General features: G+C 44.0%; 1 protein-coding gene across 2 annotated transcripts in view; it reads left to right on the top strand.

Annotated features, from left to right (window-relative positions):
* Positions 1–27,071, top strand: part of LOC135904760 (protein ECT2-like) — a 106,871-nt gene that overhangs the window by 36,239 nt on the left and 43,561 nt on the right. Inside the window, exons 9-13 of one of the 2 annotated variants that reach the window (XM_065435743.2) lie at positions 4,288–4,409; positions 5,067–5,129; positions 7,344–7,578; positions 10,042–10,172; positions 20,907–21,209. In XM_065435743.2, coding sequence (XP_065291815.2) covers positions 4,288–4,409; positions 5,067–5,129; positions 7,344–7,578; positions 10,042–10,172; positions 20,907–21,209 — 854 coding nt within the window. Of the gene's footprint in view, positions 1–4,287; positions 4,410–5,066; positions 5,130–7,340; positions 7,579–10,041; positions 10,173–20,906; positions 21,210–27,071 lie in introns of both variants that reach the window. The other variant, XM_065435733.2, reaches the window with a different exon arrangement.

Here is a 27,071-nt window from a genome sequence, read left to right as displayed (position 1 = left end):
CTAAAGCGAGGTCTCCTGATATCGTGTGTGAAGTGGTTGCAGGGCAAACCTGACTGCGATGACGACGGTGAAAACTCTGGTGGAGATTCTGGGGTCAAGGCAGAAACCGTGTGGTCAGCCAATAGTGTCAGATGTGTGAGTGATATGCCACAAGGTGGAACTTGTGTCGAGAAGCCAAAATTAAGGATGGCAAAAGAGGTTCGGTCGTTGGTAATTGTCATCACCATATAGAGGAGTGCAATGTTGCGTGTCATGGCAATCTCAGGAATAGGGAAGGCAACATAGTCGCCATCAGGTAAGGGTGGAAAGGGCGAAAGCTGGATGTATATGGGGAACCAGCGCTGGCCAGGAGGCGCTACCACAGTTTTCACGTGTAACTCAAATATGCTGACACCGTCTGGTAGGGAGGCTACAAAGATGACACGACATATTTAACAATAAGAAACGCGTGCCTGCATCAAAGTTTGGTTAGCCCTATGCACCCAGCTAAGTTCCCTCCATGGCCATGCACGTTATGTTGAGCGCACGTGCTGCTACATCCTAGCACGTGGGTTCCCTGTCATGTTAGGAGCCGTGAAAAGTGTGTCTCAACACGATCGGGGAATTTGCTGACATGAAATCACTGCATGTGCTACTGGAAACTGTGTTTGCTGCTCGCTAGGCCTGTGTGTTAGGCTGCTGCTGATGGCACGTGAAGCTTCAGCGCTGGTGGCCTGTTGCAGGTTGTGGTGGCAGTCAAAGAAACTTGACCGAGCGTAGGCGGTTGGCTGGCAGCGATGTTGTCAGAGCACGAAGAGAGTTCTAGCCGGAGAAGTCCTCCGGAGCAGTCGATAAGGGCAGTGTGTGTGGACAGAAAGTCCATTTCAAGGATGATGTCATGGGGGCACTGTTCTAGAACAGCAAAAAGAACAGATGTCTGGTGACCAGAAATGGTAATGCATATAGTGCACAATCCAAACACAGCTGGTGTACGCCTATCGGCTACTTAAACGGTAGGTGAAGCCACAGGCGTCGGGACTTTCTGGAGGTGGTGGCGGAGGTTCAAGCTCATTACAGATATTTTTGCACCGGTATCGAGAAGAGCAGTAACTGCCACGCCACCAGCCAAACTTCAAGAAGGTTGCATCATGAATGAGGGATAATCAGAGGATTTTCAGGTCAGGCCATAAATGCAGCGTCACCTCCGGGTGCTGCACTGGCTAGTTTTCTGAGAGGCGGTCGAAGGGAGAGTGAGAGGGGCAAGGTTGGGGTGAGTGGGACTGATGGCACTGGGGTGATGGAAAGCGGCTAGTCCAGTTTTCCCTATGAGGATGTTCAGCACTTGATCTCAGGACGGAACAATGGAGCATATGGTGCATGTTCTGGGCGCCACCGATTGTAAAGGTTTGGTCGGTAAGATGTGGGCCAGCAGCTGCGGCAATGGTGGGCAATGTGTCCAATCCTAGAGTATGTGAAGCAGTTGGGCCAATCATCAGGGGTGCACCAATTGACCGGATTGCGAGAATGTGGCATGAAGGTGGTGTTCAGTGTAGTAGCAGTGACGACTGGGGAGATCAAGTTGGAAGCAGCATTACCATTATGAAAGGCAGGTAAAATGCCCATATTCGTGACCTCTTGGTGAACCACGGCCTGAATTAGTGAAATAGTAGCCGGGTTGTCTTGCATACTGTCACGAGTAATGGGTGTCATGCCATTAAGTCTTTGACTAAAGATCCTGGTGACATTATCTGGAGCAGGCGTTTGATGTAGAGCTAGTAAACCTTCGCATGAGGACGTGTCAACCGTATTAGGAAGTCGGTCGAAGCGGTGAGTGATACGCTGACTACAGTGGAGTCGGTCATAACAATGTGATGACAGACACTACTGTAGAGCAATTCTTACACAGTAGCAGATTGAAGGCATCATCGGCTATGCCTTTCAGTACATGTCCGACTTGTCCATTTCAAGCATGTACTTGTTGGCCTTGCAGCACAGAGCCAACACGCCCTGAATATAGGAGATGTATGGTTCTGTGGACGTTTGGGTGCGAATTGCAAGTTCTTTCTTGGCCGCTAGTTGTCGTCCAAGAGGTTTTTTCAAACAGATGACGTAATTTCTGCTTAAAGACATTCCAACTTGTGAAATCTTCTTCATGCTTCTCGAACCAGAGTAGTGCAGTGTCCCACAAGTAGAAGATCGCATGCGCAAGCATTATCGTCTGGTTCCACTTGTTATTGTCGCTGACGCGATCATACATAGCCAGCCACTCATCAACATCCATGCCGCTGATGCCGTTGAATGTCCCGGGATCACGAGGGTGCAAGAGAACTACCAGTGACAGGCCTTGTTCACACTGGGTCGATTAGTCAGTCATTATGGTGGCAGCAACATGCTGTCCACTGCGAAGATTCAGTTCCCAGTGTTGTAGCGAGCTTGCCCCACACTTCCACCAAAGATGTTATCGGAAGAATCCATATACAAAAATATTTACAAGGCAAGGCACAAAACACTGCAGCAATGATAGGGCTATTGCGTGCACACCCAATAGCCGCACTGTTGTCGTTGTCCAAGCACCGGCCACAAGATCACCGCCCATGACAATATTTTGCATATCTTTACACATTTTTACATATTGTATCCTTTCACATAGTTCATCTATGCCTAATACCTGTTGCGTACCTTGCTTATAGTGCTTCTTCAGTGGTCTTTAAGGAGAGATCTGCTTTAGAGATGTAGCTTTGATTTTATGTGGAGGGTTATGGGACATTAAGCAATGGTATTGGGTACATTATGATAGCTTAATGTAAAAACTTGTGTGTTGAGGTTGCTTAGCACATTTAAAGAACTCCACTCAGGAAGTTATATTAACTGGTAATCTTGCACTGTAGCATCCCTCACAGCCCAGGCAACAATAAACTTCATCAATAACAATTGAACAAACCTTTGGCAATGGTGCTGTTGGCCCTTTGCAAAACTATCACTCCCCTCTCTGCAATTTCGTTGTTTCTTGTTTGATATGATGTATCATTGTAAAATGCTGTTTTGCGAGTGCAACATTTTGCATAGTGATATGCATAGATTGTCATGCACCAGGTTGTTGTGCTCTCTGATAGGTTACTAAACAGAAAGGTAAGCTAGGTTGGTAGGTTTCTTCTAAAACAAATAGGGGTGTGTGAATATTCAAAACTTTTGAATGACCAATCAAATATTGTCCTATTTGACCTGGTTTTTGAATTGAATGTCACTATTTGCAAAGTGAAATATTTTTCAAATACTTGATATAATTATCTGTGCACAATCAAACATAAGAGCTGAAGCAAAAATGCAATATAACTTTAATCCCATTGGCTATAATGGACATAAAGAGCAAGATATTGTGTATTGGAGCATGCAATATCGCTTCCTAATTTCTCTCGAACATGGCATTCAGCATTAGGCACTATTTGACACAATTTATGAATGCTGCGCCAATGTTTTCTCCAGATTAACTTTGAACGTATAGTGGCACCATCAGTCACAACCATTAAACTAGAGAAAAAGGCTGCTTTTCCATGCTACCAATGCTGCAAACGATGCCCATTTCTGATTTTGTCTAAAAATATATGCATAAATTCTAACTGGCCCGCAAGGCTGCCTTTTTAAGCTTCATTCGGATAATGCCTGATCACGCATTCTCAGAGGACTCCCTTATATCTGAACGAGCTGCTTATTTGTTCTTAATGCTCTCTTCTTTTTTAATAAGGCGTGCTTCTTCATGTGCAGTGTAATGACATAAACCTACTAACAGTATGAATACCAGGATGTGGACATATTCTTTAATAATTAAAAAGGTTGTTTATTATTCAATAAATACTTGAAAAGTATTCAATATTCAATTTGGTTAGTGCCTGGCATTAGTATATAACTTGTGTTCGATGCAGTCTCAAAAGTTACTATTTCCATACCATTCAGAAGTAGGTTACCATTACTACACTGCTCAGAGGTGCAATAGTAGTAACTTGCTTGTAATCTAAGATGAAGTCATGGAAGCTAGGTGTTTTGTTCAGAAATTTGCATATAAGTTTAGAAGGGAAACACATTATACCTCATGTAAAATGCATTGGATGGTGCATTCATGTTGTACCACATGAAAATAGTCGTAGCCAAAATGCTTATGGCTTATCTGCTGTATCTACTAACTGCATCTAGCATTTTTCAGCCGAAGTTGCTGGTGGTCATCGCAAAACAACAGTGTGCCAACATTGGCTGATGGCACACTGAAGATGCATTGAAAGAGATTTTATGGCTGAGGTTGGGTCTGGTTTGCAGGGGCTCATGTGGTGGAGCCAACAGATGCTGGCTGCCACTTCCTTGTGGTCGACGACTCCAATCCTGTAGCACCTGTAGTGCCAACGGACATCAGCCCCAAAGTGCAAGTAGTCAAGTCTGAGGTGAGTAGAATATTTAACAGGGGTAAGCGTGACACCTAAGTTTGCCATGATCATTACTAACAGTTGCCTTGTCTCATCATTTAGGGGCTTTTTGCTATGACAGACTGCATAGGCTTTATTTAGACCCTTTTAATTGTTTGCATTGTTATTCACACTTCTGAAAATGTTTTGACTGGCTCTAATCACATGTTAGCTTTCCTCCTAACTATTGTTGCTTATGCTTTTGGTTATGACACAGCATGAGTTCATTTGTTTAGATAGACAGATGTACGTGAAATTTAAGTTGGGAAGGTAGTAACAATCCCAGAAGGATCAGCGTTCAGCTTCATTCTTGAGTTTTCAGAAAGTGTAGCTGTCAACATTGTTTTATTGAACTGAACATTTCTTCAGCTCCTTCCTAGAAGTCTAAATGAAAAAAAAAATTCTTCCTGGACAGTCATGTGGCCAATATATGAGCTCTCTAATTGAACAAGGAATGTTGCAAAAGTTAGCTGGGAACAGGTGGGTCACCATGTCGCTACACTGTTCATGTAGTGGGAGCAGCAGAGAATCTCTTATGTGTAATGCAAATGCTAATGGCAGTCGCAGCTTTTCAGCTGAATGTTTTTACATGTGCCCTGCTTTGTAATGACAAATCTTATGTCTCTTTCCCTGCAGTGGTTTTGGGCAAGCATTCAACATGCCCGGTGTTTCATGGCTGGAGCTTACTATTATGAGCACGTGAGTTTGCCTTTCTGTGTTGTTGCTTTCATGTTGTATTCTGGTGACACAAGAAGATGTTCACTGAAAGACGTGCTTAGAAGTGCTCATTTACCAACAAAGTGATTAGCACAATGTGCAGGCATTTCTGTGGCTATTATATTTGTACAGGAGGAGAGTAATTGAGAAAAGCTGCAAAGCCTTCTGCAAACACAAAAATAGAGTACTGGTAGTGCATCAGCATTCATGCTGGGGCACCTCAACACTGACTTGATGTGTTCTATGACCACAACCAATCCCTTGGCAGCAGCACAGTGCAATTTATTGCTCATGCATTATTACTGCACACGAGTGAAAGAGTCCAGTGTGCGGTATAGGCGTGTGGTCACTGTAGGTGTTCTGACATAGTTGCACATGTGTGAATCGCATTCTGCCGTCCCCTCCATGCGTTGTATAATTTGGGACTGCTGTTGAGCACCCCTGCATAGGCAGTGTGCCGTGAAGTTTTCTTCAGTCTTATTGATGGGGTCAGTGCTCCTGTCTCACTCTACAGGACTATCATAAGACACTGGAACCAGTACAGTGGAATCTCGATGATACGAATCTCATGGGGTCACGAAAAATATTCGTATTAGCCGAAATTTGTATCATCAGAACAATTAAAACTAGCCAAATTAAGGAGTCGGTGGTGAACTCACTCAGGCATGCGTACGTAAAAAGCATTTATTTCTTGAAAAAAAAGTATCTGATGTCCTTCTGCTTCTTTTTCTTTGTCAGGTCACTTAGCAGACATTGTCCAAATCCATAAAAACGCGTGCACGTGTCGTCGCTGATTTCATCCGCGGCCATAGTACGCTTCGGAACTTAGAGTGCGTGCAGCGTTTCAGCCGCCGGTGGTGGTCCTTCGCCGTCGCCCACGTCTAACAAGGAACGCGGCCCAAAGCACAGCAGCTACTCCGTCCGACGACACGCGAAAAAGGAGGAAAAGCATAAAATTAGCACAAAAGCAACAAAAGCGCCACCGCTTCAAACTCTTCGCGGCCTCCGCGCTGTCCGGCGCCGTGTCCGCGCCTCCCCACCAAAAGAGAAAGGGAGAAATCGCATGACTGCGCGTTGTTCTCTTTCGCGGCCGCCAGTGGGGCTCATGCTCGCGGTCGCGTCCGTCCGTGCGCTGGAATCATGCCAACTGTGGCCTCTCCACCGCGCAGCGGCGCAACCTCCTCCCTTCCTTAGCAACCAGCGCGCCCGTTGGGGGCGCAGCTGCACATAGCAACCGTGACGTCGCACAGTAGCGGTAGAATGAGCGCGTGTCGGCGGTGGCAGCTGCACTGCCGCTCCTTCGCCAGACTTCTCAAAATTAAATTATGGGGTTTCACGTGCCAAAACCACTTTCTGATTATGAGGCATGCCGTTGTGGAGGACTCCGGAAATTTTGACCACCTGGGGTTCTTTAACATGCACCTAAATCTAAGCACACGGGTGTTTTCGCATTTCGCCCCCATCGAAATGCGGCCGCCGTGGCCGGGATTCGATCCCACGACCTCGTGCTCAGCAGCCCAACACCATAGCCACTGAGCAACCACGGCGGGTCGCCAGACGTCTCGTTGCAGTCGAGTGGGTGTGACGCATGGCTCCGAAGCGGCCCAGTGATTGCGCGCCAAGCGGTTCGGGGAAACGGTAGCGGACGCCAGATTCCCCCAACACCAAACGCCAGAAGAACAAGGAGTGAATGCGCATTCGACGACTGAACATGTCACCAGATGCGAAAGCAAGGGAGGCAGAATGGAAACGCCAACAGCGACTGATTAGATCTCCGGATATCAGAAGCAGAGATGCAGAACAAAAGCGGCAGCAGCGACAGGCGATATCGTTGAACACCAAAGCCAGGGAAGCGGAGCGCAGACGGCAGCGGCGTCTGGCTTTCGCCAAGCACACTTTAGAATTTCCAAAGTGTCTTTGGTAATTTTCGTATCAACCGACGCGGGTCGAAAATTGGTTCGTAACAACCGTTCTCTAGCACGTTGCAAAGTAATGGGGCTCGGCCGGGACCACAGAAAAATTCGTATCATCCAGAAATTCGTATTAGCCGTGATCATATCATCGAGATTCCACTGTATGCATAAATTAATCTTCACAAACAACATGCCGTCGTGTGAAATTTAGTGGCCACCAATTGCCCTAAAACTAAGCCAACCACATAGACTTGAGTTGTTTACTATAAGTTGAATGCAGCAGGCCCCCATGGTAGCAGCGACTCCATTACGGCCCTCCCTCGGCGCCCCCCGTTCGGAGAGCAAGCGCCGCAAGTTGCGCGAGAGCCTCGCCCAGCAGCTGGCCCAGGAGGCTGAGCAGAGCGTGCTTGTAGACCCCTTCTCCCCCGAGAGTCCCCGACATCGCAGGCGGGTCTCGGCCAACAAATCTGTCTCTGTCCTTGACATCAGCCTCACGCCTGAAAAACAACTCGCCACAGGTAAGAAATCATTTATGGCTGGCTTAGCTGGCTGGTAATTCAGTGAAATAGGTTCTGAACAAGCTGCATATCTAGTGGCATTGACTTGGAACAGCTTTGTGTCGCAAGCAAAAAGTGTGTCTTGTTCATTTGAAGTAATATTTCCTGACCTGTTTATGGTTCTCAAGAAAATTGGGTTCAATGCGCCTGAAAGACTGGGGACCTCTATGCATAAAAAAAGGACGGGGGGGGGGGGGTAGGGGCTTCTCCAAAATTAACTTGCGGCAGTCACCATAACCTAAACGTCTTGATTGAAAGTTTGATTCACCCAAATAAAAAAAGATTTGAGTGGGAGAGGGGAAGGGGGGTGGGGGGGGATGTTTATGGTTTTATTGAGCCTGCTCGAGAGTGGTATAAATCTGAAAAAATGAAGTGGTCACCTCACTTGCTTACTCTTTTTGTGTTTCTGATTTGCATATCACTTGAATAACATAGCTTACTGTGTCAGCGGATGCATCATGAACCAGAACTTTTTAATCGTGACAGTTACAAAACTCCGCATAAACCCTGTGCTCCAGAGCCTGGACGCAGTGACGGGGGAGGGGGTGGGGGGGCTTGGCTGCTGTCACAACACATATGGACAGGAAAATTAACTTCTGAAAATTTTATTCAAGTGTGCATAGCAACACAATCGGTACATGCTTAAGCAAAGCACCAGTTTGTTAGGGGAGGTACTTGTGAGCAATAAGGGCCACATTTAAATGCCATACGTATTTCCTGTTTATAAGCAAGTTTTATTTATCTTGTATCATTACCAACCAGAGCAATGCCACTCTCATCATTTTCTCCTTCCCCTGCCCATTCTACATAAATGGGTAAAGGATATTGAGCAAGCGTTTTCATTGATATGTCGTGTGATTTCATAGAAAAAACATTAACATGCAGTTGCACTTGCCTATTTTAGGCAGTAGTACATTTGATCCCACTTCTAACTATATTCAAAGTGCCTTGTCTTTGTTCCTCTCCCCTCTTTTGCTGTACACAAGCCTACAGAGGGGCCCTCTAATGCTATCGCATTTAAGAAAAAGGCTAGCCGCTGCACCTGTCTGCGTGCCCCACACCTTCGCCATGCCTGCCTTTGTGCCGCTCATCCCACATGGCACACCTTCATGTATCGTCAGCCTCGTGCACTCCTCTCCCATCTACCTTCCACCCCTCTGATGCACACATGGACAACACTGTCATCGTAAGAGTGGAAGAGAGACACGAGAGGCCAGTAATGTGTAGAGCAATTAGACAAAGGTGTGCTATGCAGGGTGTGCGACATAAAGGCGGGTGTAGTGAAGGTGTGTAATACAAAGGCGAGTGCAGCGGCTTGCATTTCTTTGTTCTTTTCTTTATGTTTTTTTTTTCTTCTGGCGCTGACATACGGTAGCCAGATTCAATTGTTATAACCAATAACGCAGCATTGTAGTAAGCTGCTTATTGTTCCTTCTGCCAAATTGTTAAAACCAGTATTGTTATAAGTGGGTTCAACTGCATGTGTAGTAATTAGCTTACCTTTAAAAAGCGGAAGTGCAAATGCAATAAACATATTGTTCTCAAAGAAGTGATGCACTTCCACTTGAGAATGTGGACTTTCTGCTGCTGTTTGTAGTGTGCATCTGTGCAGATGTGCGGAAAAAGAAAAGTAGAATAAAAAGCTTATATGGAAGGCTTGTGGGCAGCATGGGGAGGAAGAGAAGTGGTCAAATAGAATGCCACAAGGTAAATAAACACTAGTGGAGTGGCAACAGCTGCCGGTGGGACAGGGAAAGGATTACCTCACATGAAGTTGCGCTCAGGTTCCTTATAAAATATTTGGAAGCAGTAATATCTTTTTGTAGGACAGGGGAACATAAATTGAGTTCTTGTACAGGTTTGCCAATGCAGTGAACCAGCATTCATCCATGTTTGCTAGAAGTACAGCCAAAAAGAGTGCTGCAATGACTGCACGCTGTAGAAGATGCAAGCGCTGTATGTAAACTTAATTTAGAGACCACCATCATCACAGTAACCAGCAAAGATACTTCAGAAAATTGTGGGAGCACACTTTGTTAAAACCAACTGAAAATAGACAAAGTTGGCATGACCTGACAACATAGTGTCCAAGGAGGTGGGACATAGCCATGACTTCATGGAAAACGAGTTGGGGGTGAGGTAAGGGGCGGTGGAGGGGCTTGGGAAAGGGATAATTCTGTAGCTTTCGTAATATAGCCTGCTGTCATAAAGCTTTTGGAAGAAAGCATTCTTGGAGACATACTTTCTATGCTTAAACAATTCTCCTAGGTATGACTGAAATTTCAGGGACCCTTTTTATGATCACTTTGTTATCCAGTCGCTTCCACTTTCATAGTTTGTTTTTGGAAACAATTGTACATAGGTCAGATTATAGCACAACAGTCAAATTTCCAAGGACCATCAGCCGTATAATGCTCACTGCAGTGCTCGACACAGAGGGCCAGGAGAACAAAGAGCCATCTGACATGACCCGCATGTCCAAGCGGCAGCAGGTCTGCTTGGAGCTACTCCAGACCGAGACCAACTACGTTGCCATCCTGCACTCCATTCTCACGGTATGGCAACTAATCTCTGTATTAGCTTCGGCCTCCCTGAAAGTTGAAAAGGTTGATTGATGGGATTTAATCACCTGAGGCAACACAGAAGCCATAAGAGATGACATAAAGTGCTCTGCATTAATTTGAACTAACTGGAATTCTTGGATATGCATCCAAAGTGTGATATTCGAGCATTTTTGCATTCCGCCCCTCTTGGAAAGTGGCTGCCACAGCCAGGAACCGCACCCACAATTTTGTGTTCAGCAACAGTATGCCACAACCCCTGAACCGATGCAGAGGCCAAAAATGGAAAATTCACGTGTGTGGTTTTGATAAAATGCTCACCAATGTTAGTTGACTAGTTGTAGACCTTGTGCGAGAGTTGAAGCAGAAAGGCTGCAATTGACAGTGATGTACTTATCTTTCTAGTCTGTAGACCACTTATAACATAAGGCACCATGGTTGCAAGTATGTGCATATACTGTATATATTCGAATGTAAGGCGGTCACACTTATAAGGTAAGGGTGCAAGTGGGGGACCCAAGAAAAGAACTAATATGAACACTAAGGTGATATAGAGTAGGCGACGGATTATTCGGACTCTGCGCGGATTGCCCTGAATACTGAATTACTAACACTGTCAAAACACAAAATGGTGACCATAAAACAGGGGGAAAAGAGCTTCATCACACGGAGTGCGGCTTATATGCGAATTTGGCCTTTAGGCTTTTTGGCAGCACGAATTTTGCTTTATAATGTGGCTTCATGGCATGGCTGCATGCACTGCCGTCAAGCCACATTAAAGGTGAAATTCGCTTATATGGCAGGGGGTGACTTCGAGGCTAAGGATTCTAGGACCAAACCTTACTTTATATTCAAATAAATATGGTAAGTGTTACCACACTATAACCAGAACATTTTTGAAAGGCTACATGCATGCAAAACTCAAGTAGACGAAACAACCATTTGTATGCGACAAATAAAGCATGCGACTAAGATGTTCGCATATGTCTTAAGTTTACAAACGTTGAAAGGGTAATGTCCAAGGACCTGCAGCCTTCGCATGAAGCAGACAAAATAACACAGAAAAAAAATCCTATTGACGAAACAGTCGCCAACCGATTTCTCAAATGCTTAATTTTTCAGATGTGGTTAAATATATGGACTTCACCATGGCACTGCCCACCTACTCCAAAAAAAACAATGTAAGAATGGCAACCGAAATTTCAGAGGTGTCTCACGGGCTCATTTTCTCGGGCTCATTTTTTGGGGGGATGACTACGTAGACAATGTCGAAAACATGGTGACAATGAACCAAGTTGCCACCATTTAAACTGTCGCCCATGCCCCTACTTTCTTTGCTGAGCAGATTCCTCCACTTTCCAAGTGCCGTATGACCGTTGCAAGGAGTTTTGTCGACTTGATACCAAACCATAACTTTGGTCGCCAGTTCATGCGGCCTTGCCAGCAGGGATTTCTGGTGGCATGCCGTCGTGGGAAGCTTGCCCTTGTTATGCTTGTACTGTTATGACCAAAGGAATAAAAAATCGAAGAGAAGAAAGAAGACAGCTTGAGGCAAAAGAAGAAAGGCTCAGGAACGTGGCAGCAAGTGGCAAATGGAAGGGCACAGAGCTGTGGACACAGAGGTGAGCTCGCCAATCAGTGCGAAATGCGTAGAAGTTATTAAAGAAACAGCGCCAGGACACATGGAGAGTAGAAGGAATGAGCCCCACCTACGACCTGAGATGGTGAAGAGGAAGGCAGCCTGGAGTCCAGATCAGCCTGGTGGTTCATGGAGACAGTTGCCAACACAGTAGAGGCTGCGCCCCAGCTTCTGTGGTGATTACAATCCGTTGGCTGAGCGGCTGAGCAGGTGCAACTGACAACCACTGCAACGGCCTGACGGTACCTTCATCATGAGAATGTGCCTGAGCTCCTGCAGCTATGCTCCGCAGGCCTAGTGAAGAGGTCCCGAGTGGTGCAACTGTATCGACCCGACATTGCCACCAGCGATTCCAGGTTCCTCACCAGTGAGTCGGCAAAGTCGATGACATCAAGTCAACACTATGACTTTGACAAACTTTGTAAATACATTAGGACTTTCTTACTCGTGTTCTTTCTATCACTCTAAACTTGCAACTGATACTGTGTGCATGTAGCATGTAACTTGTAGCATGTCTTGGGTTTCTTAGGTGCACTTAGATGGCTTTCTTAGCATGTTAACTTATGTTTGTTCTGAGCCTGGTCATATAAAGGCTTCTTATTATCCAAAATGTTCCTGTGTCGTGCATTCCATCTAAGGACCATCACAGTATCCGTAGATGATTACATGAAGATCAGTCGTCTTCCATTAATTCAACCCTGGCAGGACCGATGAAATTAATAGAATTATCCGGCAGGTTGATTTAAAAAAGATGCAAAAAAAGCATCAATACACACCACTGATTCATTTTGCAGTATTTTCCAGATTCTAACATGTCCCTGAATCAAATGTGCACTCACTTTCTATGTGTCCAAAGTGGAAAACTAACAGAAATGATTTTAAAGCTTCTAAACAAAATAGAAGTCTAACATGCACCCAATTTTTAAGCCAGAAAAATGGGCAAGGTTCCAATGTGTTGCACAATGGCTGCTGGCTTTCTAAAGTCAGCTTCGCCGCAATAATATCTTATGTGGTAAAGCATATAAATGTTGCAAACACGGTTTTGGTTTCGTAACCACTTGCACCGCACAGGCGATTTGCAGCCCAGTTCTCTCGAAAAATAAAAGGAACATCTTAGAACAGAGTAAATACCGTAACTGCACATTTTTAGCTTCTGTGTATGAAAATCTTTCTTGGACCGGCTGGAAATGAGCACTTTCAACGGGAGTTGACACGTGCTCACCGTATCCTAAACTTCGCTTAGGCATGTTACCGCTACTGGGGTCATGTCTGACACCAATAGTGTCTGGGTCATGGTGACTGGTCAAATTCGAATTATTTGCTGAACGCCAATTTTAAGGTTGAAATTATGAAAGTTTGGGCCTATAGAAATGCATAGGTGCAAGCCGGGACCTTCAGTCGTGATTGAATTAACTGGAGTCAAATTAATGGAAGTCTGCTGTATAGAAATTGTGCTGCTCACAAAACAGTGGCAGGCTTTCTTTTTTGTTTAACTTTCAGTATATAGAGCACCACTCTGCCCTCAAATTATGTTGGTACCACTGTAATATTTAGCATTCCAGAACAGTGAATACATAAATTCTCGAGCTACATCATCAGCCTATTTTATGTCCACTGCAGGACGAAGGCCTCTTCCTGCGATCTACAATTACCCCTGTCCTGCGCTAACTGATTGCAGCTAGCGCCTGCAAAATTATTGATTTTATCACCCCACCTAGTCTTCTGCCCTCCTCAACTGCGCTTCCCTTCTCTTGGCACCCATTCTGTAACCCTAATAGTTTACCGGTTATCTAACCCACGCATTACATGACCTGCTCAGCTCCATTTCTTTCTCTTACTGTCAATTGGAATATCGGTTATCCCTGTTTGCTCTCTGATCCACACCGCTCTCTTCCCGACTCTTATGTTATGCCTAATATTCTTTGTTCCATCCCTCTTTGCACGGTCCCTAAAGGTACACTAAAGCAGGGTGTCTACCAACCGGGAAAACCGGGAATTCTCAGGGAATTTGAACAGTCTGGAAAAACTCGGGGAAAACTCAGGGAATTTGTGCTTCCATCAGGGAAAGTTAGCTGTACCTTTATTGAAAGGGAACGAAAGTCGTGTTAATGCTGGCTCCAGTAACAGAGGAATGGCAACGAATCGTCATTGACGCCGTGTCATCGGCACGATGTATTGCCAGAGTAGTTAACGACCGATTTTCTAGACGCCCAATTTTTCGGACATGCCCGATAATTTGCACGGTTTTGCGGCATCACCACGTACTCCATATAGTCAGTGTATATCGCCCTGACTGCAGGTCTGAAATGGCATTAATCAAAGCCGCCACCGCCGCTATATTGGTTATCTCGCCGCCTCGAACCGGCACTCTCGCAGGCAGATCCGCTGGCAGCCGTAACCACCACCGCGGCAACGTTAGGCCTAGCTGCTTCTACCTTCGCTATTAAGCTTCTTGCCGTGCGGTGCCGTGTTTTTCATTGAAAGAATTCGCCGCTATCACCAATGGCACCGACTCCGCCTTTGTAACCCTCGCGATTGGCGTTGAAGCTCGCAGAGCACAGCGCGTTGCGTAATGCCAGTCTCCGAAAGTTAGCTTCGCCTCAGCACACTATTGTTAAGCGGTGAAGCATAACAAGCGTGGGAAGGGGGCAATTGTCACGGGACAGTATGTGTTCCTTAATTACACATGCGTGCACCCCGTCTCCTGTCACAGTACAAGCCCTGATATGCCTAATAAGCGTACTGGAAGGCCTTCAGAGCTTTTTCAGACGTGCCTGTGGTAATTTTAGCCCTTAAAGGCAGTTAAAGACATGCATTAATTTTTTTCAGACTGCCCGTTTTTTTTTTTTCAATTCTTTTTGCGGCCCCATGGAAGTCCGAAAAATCAAATGTTGACTGTACAACTGACCAAGAGAATGCTTCAGATGATCCATGTGGTGAAAGCGTGGTAGAAGGAGGATGAGAAGAGAAAGGACCGACGCACTGAGGAATTAACGGGAAAGGAAGGGTGCCGTCGCCTTTTTGAAGGAGCTTGAGCAAAAAAACTAAGTGTTGGCTGACGCTGAGACACAGGTGTCCCTCATCCAAACCAAAATAAATTGTTTAAGCAGTGAAACCCAACACTGAGATGTTGTGTATGGGCTGAGAGTATGTCAGGACAGTTGAGGTTGACTTCCCAGCTGCTGAGAGAGAACCTTAGTTGTGACAAAGTTCAGGACCTCATACATATGAGCTTGCCATCAGTTCATAGAAATAGCTGATATTAAAAAATATTTACTTATGTGTGCATCTCCTTTTCATTCGTATTTGAAAATGTTCGACTCAATTTGGAATGGGCTTTACCATTTCTTTCGCTGTGCATTTTACTAACACCTTCCTTCTGTTTTCTTTTTAAATAAAATAGATATTACTCCTTACTATTCAAACTGCATTAAGTCATTTTTTTTTTTGTTTCAACATGCTTACTAGGGAGTGACAGCATCGGGCAACGTGGTGTCAGCCTGTCTTGACATAAAACAAAGTTCTGGCTCATTCAGGGAATTTCGCAAAGGGGCTCAGGTAAAACCTGGAAAACTCAGGGAATTTGGAAATTTCAACTTGGTAGACACCCTGTAAAGGCAAATATTAAGTACAGCTAAAGTGATAGATTAGTACTAGAGAATATCTAAGGCGTCAATATTATCGTGAACAGAGATTAATAATCGAGAAATTGAGGTAAATGCAGGACATGATCAGACTCCCCTGGGACATTCAAGTACTTGCCCAATGACGAAAGCACTCCTCGGTTAAATTCTGTCACTAGTACTCAAGCACTCGTTGCAGAAAACATCCTTGTATTTTATTATAAGACGAAATAATATGCTACTTGTCGAGTTCTATTTCGGTCATAGAAAGAAGAACTCAGTTAAATTACCCCTGACAATGACACGGGCAGTATAAAGATTTCGTTTTCGCTCACCTCTGCGTCGCCCACGCTTTCACGTCTCAGTAGTATCGTTATCACGTAGTGCAGCGCCTGGTTTTGCTGGCTAGCGAAACTTGCACCAACTGCAAGTACAGAGAATTCAAATTCCATGTGATGTTGCGGAATGCGTGAAGGGTATACCCCACTTGGCCAAAAAGCAGCTGCAGCAGCGAATCCACCGCTCTGTCTTGGCTGGCTACTGATGTCTCTTGAGCGCCGTCTTACTTACCGACGCGAGCACAGTGCGTTGTGGGTGTATGCAATGTCACCACTCCCCTGTAGAGAGGCAGGAGATTTGAATTGCAATAACGGTATTCGGACCCTTCAGATGCAATTTTTTCGTAGAGTAAGGCTTCTCATGCACGAAACAAGCGTTGCAAGGTTTCTGGAATGGCCACTGCCAATTTTTTTCATCCATTTTCATTGCCATTAAATTATCATTTCTATAATTCAATTAATAAGTACAACTAATTTCCCCTATGTTTTCCTTGGCGTCTGTTTGTTGGCTTCTCATGATATGAACAATCATTTGTTGTAACTCATTCCCAGTGTTGCTGAACAGGACAATGTCATCTAAAAACTGAAGGTTGCTGAGACATTTGTGTTGATCCTTACTCCTAAGCCTTCCCTGTTTAATAGCTTGAATACATCTTCCAAGCACCTAGTGAATAGCATTTGAGAGATTGTGTCACCCTTCTGACCCCTTTCATTATAGGTATCTTTCTACTTTTCTTGTGGAGAAATAAGGTAGCTGTGGAATCTCTGTACATATTTTCCAAGATATTTACGTAAGACTCCTTTGCTCCTTGATTACGTAATGCCTGGATGATTGCTGGTATTTCCACTGAATCAAATGCCTTTTCGTAATCTATGAAAGCCATATAGAGAGGCTGATTGTACTCTGCAGATTTCTCGATTGCCTGATTGATGACATGGATGTGATTCATTGTAGAGTATCCCTTATGAAACCTGCCAGTTCCCTTGGTTGACGGAAGACCAGCATTGCCCTTATTCTATGGGAGATTATCGTGGTGAATATTTTATATAATACTAGAGTTAAGCTAATGGGCCTATAATTTTTCAATTCTTTAACGTCTCTTATTTTGTGGATTAGTATAATGTTGGTATTCTTCCCGTTATCTGGGACCCTTGAAGTTGATGGACAGTTCGTATAAAGTTTTTCAAGGATTATGTCTCCTCCATCTGTGATTAAATCGACTGGTAGTCCGTCTCCTGCCACCTTTCTCCATTTCATGTCTTGCAAGGCCCTTCTAACTTCATCGCTAGTTATAGAAGGAGGCTCTGTAACCTGTCCATTATCATTCCGAATGGAGTTCTCCTGAGTCCTCTGGGTACTGTACAGGGCAGTATAGAATTTTTCTGCTGCTTTTACTATATCTTCGATTTTGCTGTTGATATTACCCTGCTTATCTTTGAGTGCATACATCTTGGTTTGTCTGATGCCAGGTTTTCTTCTCATTGATTTCTGGCTGCGCCCTTTCTTTTACTGCTTCCTCAGTCTTTCTCATGTTTTAATTTCGAATATCCCTTATTTTGTCCTTGTTGATTAGTTTTGACAGTTGTGCGAATTATATCTGATCTCTTGAGTTACACACTTTCATTCTTTGTCATTTCTTTATTAGGTGCTTTGTTGCTTGGAAGAGCTTACCTTGTGGGGATTCGCAACTCTCATTCGTCCCCACAATATGTTTTCTATATGTTCTGATATGTTTTCTCGCATAGCTCCCATCTCCTGTAATCTGGCTTCACCACGTGACTTTACTGCGGCGTTCGGTATGCTTGCAGGGTAGTAAGAGAGATGGCGCGAGTGTTGCTCTGCTAACGCCACCTAATGGCGGGGTTACTTGGGCACAAAAACGAGAAGGCTCTTCCTCTTTGGTTCGGGGTCGGCAAGCAGCGCGGACGTTCTGTGCATGCACCGATCCATGCTTCTGCGAGACAGTCTCATGAGGCCTACCCCGGTTTGAACACCATTGTTCAAACGCGCCACCATTCGCATGACCACACGCGCGTACGACCAGGCATTGGTGTCCAGCATGGGACGAACATATTCGCTCGTTATCCAGTTGCGGTGAGTCGGACTTCCGCGATTTGTCGCATGCCCATCGGCATGTTTTGTGGATGGCAACTCGGCTAGCAAGCATTAGTCTATGAAAGGTGCAATAATTGCCCTTGTAATTGTTTGCACTACTGTGTTGTCAATCCTTTGTCCCAAGAGCACAGGCGAGAACCCCACAACCTACTCGTTGCCTTGGTGCCTTACCTCCCACTTCAATTGCTACTTCTGAAGCTAGCCTAGTTGAGAAAATGAAAGAAAGAAAAACAATCGGCTCTTACCGGGCATTCACGAGTCACGTTTGGACAGAGGTACACCAAGCAGCTTACTGTCGCGTCTGCCTGCCTCAGGCGTTGGAGAAATCTTTCCGAGCGAGGCTGAACTGATCCTGATGCACTGCCCAAGGCTGAGATGTTGGGTGTGAGGAGGGTTCAGTGACAGAGACTTTCGCTCAAAGGGCAAATCCTCAGAATGGGGAGACAGGCCACCAGAACAATATGGTTCTGAGCCGCAGGTAAAATAGGTGACCTTGGAAGTGACTTAGCTCTACGCTTGGAAAGCGCTTATATGATACCTCCTTTAGGCTACAGCGAATGCGTCTGCGATCAGTTAGACATTGTTTGTACACTTTGCACGAGAAAGCTATTGACGTCCCTTTTGCCGCTGCACTTGAAATACTTGCACTTTACCAGCTGTGAATACATGCTCGCGATCTACAGGAGCCCAAATGGAAACACGTGAAAACGAATATAAGTGCAAATGTTGAAGAAACAAATAGACGCAAACTACGACCGTTTTTTGATGTTATTAAAATCTGTATGTGAACTTTACAACTGCTGTTGCAGAGTCTCCCCATACGCGTGCGGCCATGAACGCAGCTATATACACAATATATTTTCGGGGAATTTGAACAGCACTTAAATGTGTTGAGAAAAAAAACGAAAATGAGAGAAAGAAAAACTGTCAGCGCCTACCGGGAATTCACGAGGTGCGTACATAACAGCTTACGGTTGCGTCTGCCTGCCTCAGACATCAGCGAAGTCTTTCCGAACGAGACGGAACTGATCCTCAAGCTACGACTGCTGTTATAAAGGAAAATTTATTTCATAGGTAATATGTGAAAACTGCATATGAAATTGCATTCTCATTACTAACACACTTTGCTACCATAAAGTTGAAAGAAAATAGAGACAGCCCCTCCTTCAGGAAACAGCTTCATATCTGTCCTTCACAAATTGTTGCCCATTTGTTTGCATTCTTCATTACCTTGGGCTTGCCTAATGCAGTCTGTTACCAGCATATGTGTACAGGGTTATTGGAGTTATTAGCGGTGCATAGTAGATATTCTATCTGGCCATTGAAGAGTGAAGTCAGCTTACCTCAGTTGCAAACTGAACATGAAGAGAATAACTCCTATTGTACATTTTGGTAAATGCTTCTGGTTTAATTTACTCCCTCATGATCGCTGCTCGACATATTCGCTTGAATATTGCCATCTGGATTATGTTTGCTGCTGCATCAGAAGTTCCACGTTTTCACAGAAATAATCACTTTTTATTACGCAGTGAGAGGAAGTCACCAAGCGTGCACATCAATGTCAAATATTAGCTATTTATTTACATGATAGATAATAACCTATATTTAAGGGCTCTCGATTGTGTGAAGAACAAATAAATATGATACGCGTAAGGAACATGTCAATTTTAATATGATCAAAACGCAGCCATGAGATCAGATTCACATTACCAAGCGTGATGACTGTTAGCATAGTACACCACATTTTTGGCTCTTACACATATAGCACTCTAGAACGGTCACCTTTAACTGGTGCAGACATTTTAAGACGGTTTTTTCCACACCCTTTGTTCGTGCTAAACATGTGCAGGAAGTGTCTCGCATGAACCTATTGACATAGCGAAGAGGGCTGTGATTTGTGTGTTGCCACCTTTCGGCAGAAAGAAAAAAGAAAAAAAATGTTTCTGGTTTTTTATTGCTCCAGAGGCATCGTCACTGCAGCCGAAAACCTTTCCAACACCGTGGCATAGGCCGTAGTGGTGGCTGGCACAACGGTGTTGCACAACTGCACTGCAAATGCCCAAACTCCCACAATTTTTATGTCTACTTCATGAACCTTGGGGAGTGTTAGCCAGGAGCACTCACAGCCATGGTGGTGAAAGTGGAGCATCTTGTCAACTACAGGCACCCTTGATGTCATAATGTAGCATATGAGGGTTCTTTGGCCAGTTGTCTACTCCTAAATTCACGTGCTGTGTGACACTTACAGTGGAAAGGATGTTCCATCTCCTAGGAGTTGTCTGTTATTCCTCAAGAAGCAGTTCAGAAGGCATTCCAAAATGCATTCCAAATGCATTTTTGCTGCTGCATCAGAAGTTCCACGTTTTCAAAGAAATAATCACTTTTTGTTATGCAGTGAAAGGAAGTCACCAAGCGTGCATATCAATGTCAAATATTTGCCAATATTGTCAAAAGTTGGGAACAATGTATTGCTTGCAAAGAGAAATGCTTCGAAAGCAAAACTTATGTTATACCTACGAAATTAAAGTTTTATTGAAATTGTCTAATGTTTGGACAATAACTAGAGGGCAACACTCAACATAACTAAATGATTCCATGCTCTAAACCTCAGGTTTTTTTGTTTTGTTTTTTTTTGTGATATGGAATTATTTTATTTGCACTGTATCTGAAAACTGTTAAATGTTATTACTCGAGAGCTAAATTAAAGTTTGCCTCTTGATGAAATTGTTGTTAGATTAGTTCTAATAAGGCAACTATTAATGTTGACAAAGGTGTTAAAAACAAACATCAATTTTACACCGGTTAAACAAACAGTGTTAACAGACAGCCGCACCAATTTTCAAGCTATGTCATTCCACTGCTGAGAAGTGGTCACAGGTATGATTTCTGGATGTAGCAGCTGCACTTGATGTGCATGGAATGCAGCAACACTTATGCACGTTGATGTAGGTTGTAGCTGGTTGAAACTAATGTGCATCCATCAGTCAATCATCAGACTTGTTGTGGTTGCAGCTGTTCAAGGCACCCCTGGAGGACCCAAGCAGCATGGCGGGGGAGCCGCTGCTGGACTCTGCCGAGGTGCGGCTCATTTTTGGACACCTGCCGCCCATTTACGAGGTGCATCGCAGCCTGCAGCTCCAGCTGCAGGCAATGCTACGCACCTGGTCTGACGATCATGCAGTGGGTGAAGCCGTATTAGCACACCGTGAGGCATTTGAGAAGGCCTACCCACCTTTTGTCAACTCCTTCGAGCGTGCCAAAGAAACCCTCGCCCAGTGCGACCGGCAGCGGCCTAGGTTTCATGCCTTCCTCAAGGTCTGTGGCTTTTTTACATTCACAGTTGAACCTCAGTACAGTAGACTTGCGTTAATTCAACTCTGGTTAATTAAATTTTTTGGTTAATTCGATCCTGGTCGAAGGTCTTGGCCAGCATCCATGCATTTCTGTGGGCCCAAATTTCTGTTATTTCGATCCTAAAATTGCCCTTCACCGAATAATTCAAACTTCACCTATCAGCATGCACGTGCCTAGCCCTTACGGTGACCCTGATAGCGACCCCTTTATGGCAGTGCCTGACTCAGCAAAGCTTAGGGGAGAGTGAATGTGTTGAGCATGCAGCATCTCTCGTCGAAAAAAGCTTATTTTCGGCTCACGTTAGGAAGATCTTCAAGAGCATATTTTCCATAGCTGCCATTCTTGATTATGGTATGTACCCGATTCTAACGTGCTTTTATTTCTTTCTTTTTTAAATTAAAAGCACGTAGAAAATTGCCTGCGTAGTGCAATCAAACACTAAACCTTCTTCACAACGTTTGCGTTATTCGCCGCATAACACGGATATAGTGCGGCAAAGCCAACTTTATAATACCGTGTCACGATGATAACCTTAAAAAAATGGTTGCCATTGTGCAACCATCTTTCATGCTAAAAAATCGATGGCAAGTCTTTGTTTAGGAGCTTTAATATAATTTGTGTCAGCTTACTACTTTGGACGCTTAGATAGTGGGTGCACATGGGATTCAGGGGAGTGTTAAAATAGAGAAAATACTGCTAAATGAATCTATAGTGTGATTTGATGTTTTTGCTGCATCTTGTTTAATGCGATTCACCGGATAACTTCAATTTTGTCGGTCAGGGTCAAATTAATGGAAGTCGACTATACAAAACATTATCCAAATTCAGCACGCATGTTCGAATTTATGTGAAGCATTTAATTAAATGCTATAAAACAAGATGTGATGCATACAATTACAATGAAATCCAGTGAAATCCCAGTCAGGACCCTGCATATTTTGGTGCGCCTGTTTGAAAAAAGATTTTGCGCTGATGTTGCACTATCTTGCTCAAGTTTTGCAGAGAGATCGGTGTTTTGAGTCTACGTCGTTTAGTATAACACTTGGCACAGTTAATTGCCTAGTTTTAAGAAGTGCAAATTTGCCTGCACTTAGGGGGATGCAAGCTGCTTCTGTGACAGCACAAGCATAAACTTGTGTCGCCACCTGCCAGCAGCTGCAGAAAGTGGCGTTTCAGGGAGCGCAGCCTGGTATTAACATGCGACTGCCCTCTCTGAAAGACAAGTGATGATCACGGTCAAACCTGTAGCACGTATGAGAGCTGCTGTACCAGGCAAGTTCAACTCAAGCTCTGCACCTGGCCACTGCTGCACTGCACATGAGGTGGCTTGGCTGGACCATACGATTTGCATTCTGGACATTGCGAATAGCAGCCTTCGTTTTTGTTCAAATGATACAATGAGAAATAAAGCATTATCAAAACTGTGCATATTGCAACCTTCGGCGGTTGTTTTTGAATTGCTGAATGCTATAAGTTTAAAGCTAAGGTGCTGAAGCCTAGGAGCACTCTTGACACTGACACTGAGCCAACAGAAGTGGGCGGCGGTGAGTTGGCTACGTCATCAACCCAAAAACTCAGTGTTGGGTGCTGCACGGTACGCCAATGTAGGAAGCTTGCCACTAGTATATTTGTTTCTTAAGAACAAGTGCATTTCCACACGTGCACATCACCGCATTGTATTTATACTATCAAGACAAAAATTTCCCAAAAATCTGCCAATTGTGCTCGATGGTCTGTTATAGCCGGCTGCTTTAAATGTGGAATTTGTTGCATTGATAATATATCAGCAGCAGCAGCCTATTTTATGTCCAATGCAGGACGAAGGCCTCTCCCTGCAATCTCCAATTACCTCTGCCCTGTGCCAACCGATTCCAACTTGCACCCGCAAATTTCCTAATTTCATCGCACCACCTAGTCTTCTGCCGTCCTCTACTACGCTTCCCTTCTCTTGGTAACCATTCTGTAACCCTAATGGGCCAACGGTTATCTAACCAGCGCATTACATGACCTGCCCAGCTCCATTTTTTACTCTTGATGCCGATTAGAATATTGTCTATACCGGTTTGCTCTCTGATCCAAACCGCCCTCTTTCTGTCTCTTAACATTATGCCTAGCACTCTACATTGCTCTTTGCGCGGTCCTTATCTTGTTCTCAAGCTTCTTTGTCAGTCTCCAAGTCTCTGCCCCATATGTCAGCACCGGTAAAATGCACTGATTGTATACCTTCCTTTTCAATGACAATGGTAAGCTTCCAGTCAGGATCTGACAAAGTCTGCCGAATGCACTCCAACCCATTTTTATTCTTCTGTAAATTTCCTTCTCACGATCAGGGTCCCCCTGTGAGTAATTGACCTAGGTAAACATACTCCTTCACAGACTCTAGAGGCTGACAGGGGATCCTGAACTCTTGTTCCCTTGCCTGGTTACTCATCATTATCTTTGTCTTCTGCATATTAATCCTTAACCCCACTCTTGCATTCTTCCTGTTAAGGTCCTCAATCATTTTTTGCAACTCGTCTGCAGTGTTGCCGAATAGAACAATGTCATCGGCAGACCGAAGGTTGCTGAGGTATTCGCTGTCGATCCTTACTCCCAAACCTTCCCAGTTGAATAGCTTGAATACTTCTTGAATATTCTTGCGTAGCTTGAATAGCTTGAATATTCACTGCGTGCTTGAATACCAAGCACGCAGTGAATAGCATTGGAGAGATTGTGTCTCCCTGTCTGACCCCTTTCTTTATGGGGATCTTCCTACTTTTCTTGTGGAGAATTCAGCTAGCTGTGCAATCTGTGTAGATATTTTCCAGGATATTTATGCAAGTGGTCTGTACTTCTTGGTTATGTAATGCCTCTATGACTGCTGGTATCTCTACTGGATCAAATGCCTTTTCGTAATCGATGAAAGCAATATATAAAGAGGCTTACTGTACTCTGCGAATTTCTTGATAACCTGATTGATGACATGGTTGTGATTCATTGTAGAGTATCCCTTCCTGAAGCCAGCCTGTTCCCTTGGTTAACAATAGTCCGGTGTTACCCTGATTCTATTGGAGATTATTTTGGTATATATTTTATATAATACTGGGAGTAAGCTAATAGGGCTATAATTTTTCAGTTCTTTAATGTCTCCCTTTTTGTGGATTAGTATAATGTTCGCATTCTTCCAGTTTTCTGGAACCCTTGTAGGTGATAAACATTTCGTATAGAGAGCTGCCAGTTTTTCAAGCATTATATCTCCTCCACCTTTGATCTTCACCTGCTGCTTTTCCCCGTTTCATGTCTTACAAAGCCCTTCTGACCTGATCTCTAGTTATAGGAAGAGTTTCTGTATCCTGTTCATTGTCATTCTGAATGGACTTCTGAGTGCTCTGGGTACTGTACAGGTCAGTATAGAATTCTTCCTCTGTATTTATTATACCTTCGAGTTTGCTGATGATGTTGCCCTGCTTATCTTTCAGTGCATACATCTTGGTTTGTCCTAGACCAAGTTCCTTTCTCACTGATTTCAGGCTGCATCCATTTTTTACGGCTTCTTCAGTCTTTCTTGCGTTATAATTTCGAATATCACTTATTTTCGCCTTGTTGATCAGTTTTGACAGTTCCGCGAATTCTATCTTATCTCTTGAGTTGGACATTTTCATTCTTTGTCGTTTTTTTATTAGGTCCCTTGTTACTTGGGAGGCTTGCCTACTGGTTGTCTTGGTGCCTTGCCTCCCACTTCAGTTGCTGCCTCTGAAGCCAGCCTCGTTACGGTTTCATTCATTACTTCTATCTCATCATCATCATCTCTCTTTTCTAAGGCTACATATTTGTTTGCAAGTACCAGCCTGAATTTGTCTGCTTTTACCCTTACTGCCTTTAAGTTGACCTGTTTCTTCTTGACCAATTTTACTCTTTCTCTGTTCAAATTGTGGCGAATCCTTGCCCTCACTAACCTATGATCACTGCACTTTACCCTACTTATTACTTCTGCATCCTGCACTATGCTGGGATCAGCAGAAAGTATATAGGCAGACCAAACTAAGTGAGAAAAGTGGTATGTTATATCCGGAAGTATGCTGTATGTGGATCCAGTGTAACGGGCATGGACTTTATAAACATTGTTTTCTGGTGTGAATGCCTCATTTAAAAATTAATTTAAACTGACATTGTGGATACCTCTCATATATTAAAATGAAAACAAAGTTACACACCTTGCAGTGTTTTGTGCCTTCACGTGGTTCGCTTTCCGAGGCTGTCTTGGACATCATCATCTCATAGTAAAACGGACCATTTATGACGCTGCTAAAAACGTCTGTCCTCGTACATTTACATCTACTGTCGTGAAAGAGAATGTTTTGTAGTGCAAGCATTGAAAAGCAATAAAAAAAAAGTATTGCATGTCATCTCACTCTGGCTTGTCCTGGCTCCTTTTTAATGCCCACCTCATTTCGGCAAACAATGCTGCCTTGCTAGAAATGCTTGGAAATTATTCTGGATTGTTATTCAAAACAAAATCCTCCACTGCCTGGATGGAAATCGGTGCCGAGAGTCTGGAAAGCAAAATGTTTTACTTTTTCTGCCATAATTGGTCCAGTGGCTGGAAGGTTCAGAGTAAGAGGGTGAAGGAACTGTTAAACAGCCTTTTAATAGGCTGTCTCTTGCATGTTTAGTGCTGGTGGTCACATAATCTCGAGTTTCAAAGATGCATTGGAGCGAGAGGCAAACGAAGGGCTCACTCCTCTCTGCCTGCATTCTTCGTCATGCCAGCATTGCTGCAGCAAGCGTTCACGGTCGTCCAGTGAGATCTGTTCATGTTTGCCTGTGCACGATGCCACCATGCTTGTTATCTTTTTTATTCATGTACCCTAAAGGCCTTCTTACAGGCATTACATAGGGGGTTACATAACATTATATAACATATCACAGTGAATAAATAATGAAAATATAGAAGCAGAACGAGTGCCATTTACTGAGAACATAACTTGATAAAGCATACTGAAAGATACACTGCAAACACTGAGAACATGCTGGAAAAAGTACAACTACAATGGTAGTGACAACAACAGAAAATAATACAATTCTAAGCAGTCAGCGCAATACAAATCTAACTGTCGGCATGCAATAAGTACTTCATTTTGCTAACAAAAGCATTGTGGATGTTGACAGAAACGATTTCCACAAGCAGCTCATTCCAATGCTAAATGGCAAGGAACAATGGCAAATGACGCATAAACTTGGTACAAGCAATCTTTGGTTGTACATTAAAGCCGTAGTCTAATCGGGGAAAGATGCAATGGGCCGGTTTGATAAGAGATTATGTAAATGGCGCAGGATTGTAATGAAGTTGGGGAATTGAGATAACAGGGCAACAAGTCTTTACATTTCGAGTGAACATAAATTTAGATGCGATTTGATATCAGTAATGCTGGAGTAGCGAGAGTACTTCCTTGTGATAAACCTAATGGCCTTATTCTGCAATGATTTGAGTTTCCCAGCGAGGTATGCTTGATGCGGGTTCCAGATGATGGCGGCGTATTCTTGTTGCGATCTGACTAAAGTTGTGTATGCTAATAGTTTGGTTTCCTGATTTGCGGAATGTAAGTCACGCCTAATGATACCTAGTGTCTTTGAAGCTTTGGTGGTGATGTAATCAATGTGTTTATGCCATGTCAGGTCTGAAGAAATATGAATGCCTAAGTATTTTACTGTAAGGAACTTTCTCAATGGCCACGTTATTGATAGATAAAAGAAGGACACAGTGAGTTTAGCCGTGGTAAACGCTACAGCTTTTGTTTTGGAAACAATAATCCCCATCTGCCATTGTTCACATCACTAGCGATT

Source organism: Dermacentor albipictus, chromosome 1 (genome assembly GCF_038994185.2).
Source record: "Dermacentor albipictus isolate Rhodes 1998 colony chromosome 1, USDA_Dalb.pri_finalv2, whole genome shotgun sequence".
NCBI classification, from domain to species: Eukaryota; Metazoa; Arthropoda; class Arachnida; order Ixodida; family Ixodidae; genus Dermacentor; species Dermacentor albipictus.
The sequence above is the reverse complement of the archived record's forward strand: the minus strand, read 5'-3'. Positions and strand labels throughout refer to the sequence as shown.